The sequence below is a fragment of the Ictidomys tridecemlineatus genome, chromosome 6, assembly GCF_052094955.1.
Source record: "Ictidomys tridecemlineatus isolate mIctTri1 chromosome 6, mIctTri1.hap1, whole genome shotgun sequence".
NCBI lineage: Eukaryota > Metazoa > Chordata > Mammalia > Rodentia > Sciuridae > Ictidomys > Ictidomys tridecemlineatus.
The window spans coordinates 95,983,497-95,989,198 of NC_135482.1; the positions used below are offsets into that span (position 1 = coordinate 95,983,497).

General features: G+C 41.7%; 1 protein-coding gene across 1 annotated transcript; it reads left to right on the plus strand.

Annotated features, from left to right (window-relative positions):
- The first annotated feature begins 278 nt into the window (after positions 1-278).
- Positions 279-4,982, plus strand: LOC144365068 (uncharacterized). The gene is made up of 3 exons (XM_078015860.1): positions 279-441; positions 2,366-3,467; positions 4,885-4,982. Exons 1-2 carry the CDS (start codon positions 279-281, stop codon positions 3,448-3,450), a joined length of 1,248 nt encoding a protein of 415 aa, XP_077871986.1. The 3' UTR covers positions 3,451-3,467; positions 4,885-4,982.
- Positions 4,983-5,702: the final 720 nt, after the last annotated feature.

A 5,702-nucleotide genomic window follows, 5' to 3' on the forward strand; every position in this document is an offset into this window, starting at 1 on the left:
GAAAAGAAGGAGAGGCCCTGCAAAAACAGCACAGTAGTTAGAATGGATGCATGGTATCATAAAATAGATGGAAATTCAGATAATGGTGGAACTTCAGTTCTAATATCTGTACTGAATGCGCAAGAAGTTTCCTTTACACTCTTGCCCAAGGCACAGGTTGTACCTTTTAGAAAGGAGACACTGACAACCTCCTGCCCACCCCATCCTGCTGGGCTGAGGTCCAAAGAGAAAGCGGGGATGCAAGATCTCCTAGTGCATCAGCTGTGAGGTCACCCAGCATGGACCTGAAAGACGCCACTGTTCTGCTCCTCCTTAAAAAGAGAGCTGCCTGGCTTCCCCAGCACAGACTTGGGAGCCACTGCAGATCCTCCTCCAAGATGCTGGTGGTCCTGCTCTCAATGGCCTTGCTGGGCCTGAGCCCAGTTTGGAGTGCAAGCGAAGGTAGAATGAAATACTGCTGGTGGTGATAAGGGGCTGTAGTTTGTTTTTGCTTGGGACCAGGGGAGAGCACAGTGCAGAGAGGGAGGTGAGGAAGGAGGGACGGAGATAAAAAACAAAACAAAACAGTAGACTGCAGAATTCTTGGGACAACGGTAAGGCTACTTTTGTTCTCTTTCCACATCCAATGTATCAATTATGTTTTATTTAATGCATAATGGGATCACCATAAATTTTTGGCCAGAGAAATGACAAGATAAGTTTGGATTTGTAGGCTGACCTCTGTGTCCTCTAAAGGACAGAATGATAGAGGACAAGACAAAATTGGGGCAATCCAATTGTGAACACAGTATCATAATCAAAGTAGAAGTGGGTTCCAGAAGCCTTGCTATATAGAGACACAGGACAGAAGAAGGAAGAAATCACATACCAAGTTGCCTCAGAGATGGAGAATTGTATAACAGTTTGACTTTCTCCAGATAGAAAGAGAGAAATATCAGGGCCTTATTTTCATATTTTGCTCTTAATTATATTCACTATTTTAGTATGCTATAAATAGTATATGTGACCCATGCCCAAACATTTGCTGCTGGTTTGCCTCTCAAGAGCATGTGAATATAAACAAAAGATTTGATAAGGAAAGGGTGAAATAATGATCAAAAGGGATTTTGAAATTCCTAGAACATTTAACAAATATTAGCAGCAAGGTTTGAATAATTCTAGCGAGGACATAATATTTGTTTGAATGATTTTTTTTTACTATATTAATTTTTAGTTCAAAGCAAGCAGTTGAGACTCAGCATAGCACCCACCAACCATTTCATTATAGTCTCAAATGATGCCCACAGCATCATGTAGAGTGACCGACAAGTTCACTTAGGGGGTGCCCAGGTTGTGGTTGGAAGTCACCTTTCCCTGTAGGATACCTGTGAGCCTTGAGGTTAGGGACTACCTTTTCACTTCATCTTGAGCTTCATTTTCATTTCTTAGAGTTTAGCAATGAAGACTCTTCCTCCTTGGAATCAGTTAAGATCCAATTCATCCTTAACTTTCTTTTCTTTGTTTTCCTCAGGAAAGTTTCAATTTTACAAAGTCATGATAATAATCTTTTTTAGTTTTAGCAATTACTAAAAGCTAGTTCTCCCAAAGATATACAAGAATTTTCCCCAACCTAAATTCTGGAGACCAGGTGCACGACCACCAACTCCCCCAGGCAGAAATGACTGTGGAGAGATGATGCATGAATGGGAAGGGCCCTAATTCTGGCTTCTTCCTCCCTGATGCTGAGAGTCACTCAGCAGCTTCATTCTTCCTCAATGGGCCTCTCCAGCACTGCAGAGTTTCAGGATGAAATGAGCCCAAGTAAGCATCTGGATTCTTTTTCTCTGTTTTCCTCAGTTCTGCTGTGTCCTGGTAACTGACAAGAATTTCCACAGCTGTTTAGTGAATCTTGTGGGTCATCACTTATCTTTCTCTTCTCTGTCTCAGCATTTCCCCCATGGGAATCTTTGGCCCTGACCAACTTGTCTGTTGTTTCAAAACAGGGCTCAGGTGAAAAGACTTGGATTCATGGTCAGGACTTATTACTGTGTCTCAATACATAATTGGCCACATAAATGACATTCATAATCCTCTCACTCTGTTTCTCTTCTGTCTCAGATGGTAAGGTGTTCAAGACATTGTTGTTGTTGTTTTGCAAACTTAAGGGCAAACAATTGTTCTTGGAACTGAATGTGAGATGTCCCATATGAGAGTACACTGGGAAAGAGGAGCTCTTCATGAACAAGGAGAGGCCATGAGAAAGGCTGTCAGCTGAAAGTAAAGTTCAGGGAAAAAGGGTCTGTGTGACAGATCAGAGAGGTAAATAGTAAGGAGTAAGGAGTATGCCACCACTAAGCTCATTTATTCTTGGGCTGTACCCAAACAGATGCTGAAAATCAAAGGCAGTTCTTCCAGCAGGAGTCTCAAGCAGCATCTGGTCTTGGATTCCAACAAGCTGCTGCTCAGCAAGCATCCGTGCAACTAGCAAGCCAGCAAAGTAGCCTTGCCAAACAGGCAGCTATGCAGCAAAGTAGCTCCTCTGCTGCCTCCTCCATCGCTGCTGCCGCTGGTTTGAAGCAAGGACTAGCAGGACAAGCAGCAGTATCCCAGCAAAGTGGCCTTGCTTTTGAAAAGGGACTAGCCAAACAGGCAGCTATGCAGCAAAGTAGCTCCGCTGCTGCCTCCTCCATCGCTGCTGCCGCTGGTTTGAAGAAAGGACTAGCAGGACAAGCAGCAGTATCCCAGCAAAGTGGCCTTGCTTTTGGAAAGGGACTAGCCAAACAGGCAGCTATGCAGCAAAGTAGCTCCGCTGCTGCCTCCTCCATCGCTGCTGCCGCTGGTTTGAAGCAAGGACTAGCAGGACAAGCAGCAGTATCCCAGCAAAGTGGCCTTGCTTTTGGAAAGGGACTAGCCAAACAGGCAGCTATGCAGCAAAGTAGCTCCGCTGCTGCCTCCTCCATCGCCGCTGCCGCTGGTTTGAAGCAAGGACTAGCAGGACAAGCAGCAGTATCCCAGCAAAGTGGCCTTGCTTTTGGAAAGGGACTAGCCAAACAGGCAGCTATGCAGCAAAGTAGCTCCGCTGCTGCCTCCTCCATCGCTGCTGCCGCTGGTTTGAAGCAAGGACTAGCAGGACAAGCAGCAGTAGCCCAGCAAAGTGGCCTTGCTTTTGGAAAAGGACTAGCCAAACAGGCAGCTATGCAGCAAAGTAGCTCCGCTGCTGCCTCCTCCATCGCCGCTGCCGCTGGTTTGAAGCAAGGACTAGCAGGACAATCAGCAGTAGCCAAGCAAAGTGCCAGTGCTCTTAGTGCCAGTGCTGGTCTTAGTGCCGGTGCTGGTCTTAGTGCTGGACTAGCCAAAAAGGCAGCAGCCCAGCAGCAAAGTGGCGCCCTTGATGCTGGTTTCTTGAAGGGAGGATTCAATCAAGCAGCCCAGCAGCAAAGTGACTTCCCAGATTTTCCTGGAAAAAGATGACCACCTCCAATCACAAGGTAATCATGAACATACTCCTTCATTTCATTTTAGCTGGTCAAGGAACCACACCATCCTCCTCCCAAGAGAGGAGAATACAAAAACCTTCCATCCTCCATCATCCTAGTAATCTAAATTCAAACACACCTAAATTCTAGTACACTCCACTAGCAGGACCCTCACCACTACACTTATGAAGGTTCAGTGTTCCAGAAAATCAATTGGTAAAATGAACAATGTTCACAGTCATTAAATCTCTTTTTAAACATTTCTCTGGGTAGAGTATGCAGATACTTTAAGAAGTTCTGTCTCCTAGGTAATCATGATTTTAAGGAGCATTGCCCTATATTTGCTTTTTCTCACTGTCTTTTCTTCATTCAAGTTTGTTTAAGAAAGCAGAGCATTGTTCTTCCTTTGGTCCTCTGCCTCTTTTCTCAGACTCAGTGACTTCTCATTCCATATATCCTCCTGACTACCCTTAGCTTAGTTCTATGTCATATCAAAGCCCACTCTCATGTTCAGTACTCCTATCAAATCATACTCAAGTCTATGCCTAATTTTTATCTTGATTTTAGATTGCTCACTTCTAAATTAATCTATGCTCATGCAAACAATAAAATTGATCTAAGTGAAAAGAATGGTATGAAGCTGTTTCTTAAAGACATTTCATTCTACCTTCCCATCTCCCTCACCAAACCACAACTATAATCTCTTTCTGACACCTTCTTAGAAATGTTTCTGCATATATAAGTACACAATCCTTTTTCTACAAATGATAACAAAAAGTATATGCATATCTGTATGTTGCTCATTTCAAATGACATGCTTCTTTAATATTCCATCCCTAAGCAGATTATATAGACACAGATCATGCCTTCCTTCCTTCTCCTTTCCTTTTCTTTTTTCATTCTTCTTTCCTTCTATTTTCTTCCTTCCTTCCTTTTTTGACCCCCTATTTTTTCAGTTCTTTCTTTCCTAATTTCATTATCTGCTTATCTCCTCAATTTCATACTTTCTTTTTCCACATTTAGTATTCTTGCAATTGTGTCATTTTCCAGTGTGTAACTTTGTCATAATTTTTAATTGAATCTTGCTCTTGTAGACTTTTAGCTTTTTTCAATTTCTCTATCATAGATGTGTTTTGCAGCGACTAGTTTTGAAGATATATAATTGACCATATTCAATAGAAACCAAAAGACAAACAACCTAAGAATAATTATCACTGCCTCATATTCCAAGCAAAGCTGCAGGCTCTAAATGTGCCAAAGTGTCTAAGAAGAAAGAATAATTAAATCAGAGGGTAAGGGGGGAGGACAAGGGGAATATGAACTGGAGGTGGGCTGTTACTTGCCTCACTTCAGTGATACCAACAATTGATTATCAGTCTGGTGCCATATCAGTTCTCCCCTGAAACCTTCCATTTCTTGTTTCTTTCAGATACCAAAAGAGAAGATGATGCCTTTGGAGTGTTATGCTGTTGGAATAATTCGGTCAGAACTGTGTCTTTCATGCAAAATAAAACAATCATCATGCCACTTCTGATTTCTGTCTCTTTGGGGGCTGGAAAGTCTGAAATTTGGGGGCTATGGACACAATGTAAGGACAACTAGAACCCCTTCCCATGGGTGCTTCCACCCAGCTTGCCACCTCCTTCATGCACAAGCCAGCTGCCAGGCAAAAAACATTGTTTCCTATGTGCTTTGGCTTCAATAGGAAAAAAAAATATACTTTTAACAATTATTTTCAGAGTATAATTTTAAGAAACAAGGAACATATAACAAAGTTAGGAAGGTACACAGGCTGAACAATTCTTAAAATTTCAAAAATAATTTAATCAAGTTTTTTGGGACATGAGTGTGGTTGTAGTTTGCTTCTTCCTTGAACCCACTCTTCTGTTTCCTCCTATTTTATCATTACTCATTTCTGATCTATGTCCCCTACAATTCTTTATCTAAATAAAGAATGAGGAAGTTTACAAAAGACATAGCCTGAGAGGTTTAAATGTATATGGCGTTCTTCAGATTTGATTTTATGATCAGCTTCTTTCTTGTAAGCTTTTGACACTCAGTTAAGAGGATATGATAGTCAAAATCATGAAGGACAGCATTATACAAGACCATGTTACATTTGCAGAAATTTCATACAATTTATGAGATACTTATTAATCACATTTAGCCATGTGACTCAATAAACATGAATTATCAATTCTCATTTCCAGGCCAATTTAACATATTCAAATCTTAATTAGGTTAATA

Coding starts and splice junctions, on each gene's coding strand:
- LOC144365068 (XM_078015860.1), top strand. CDS start 279: ATGGACCTGAAAGACGCCACTGTTCTGCTCCTCCTTAAAAAGAGAGCT. Junction 442..2,365: donor AGTTTGGAGTGCAAGCGAAG/GTAGAATGAAAT, acceptor GTACCCAAACAG/ATGCTGAAAATCAAAGGCAG.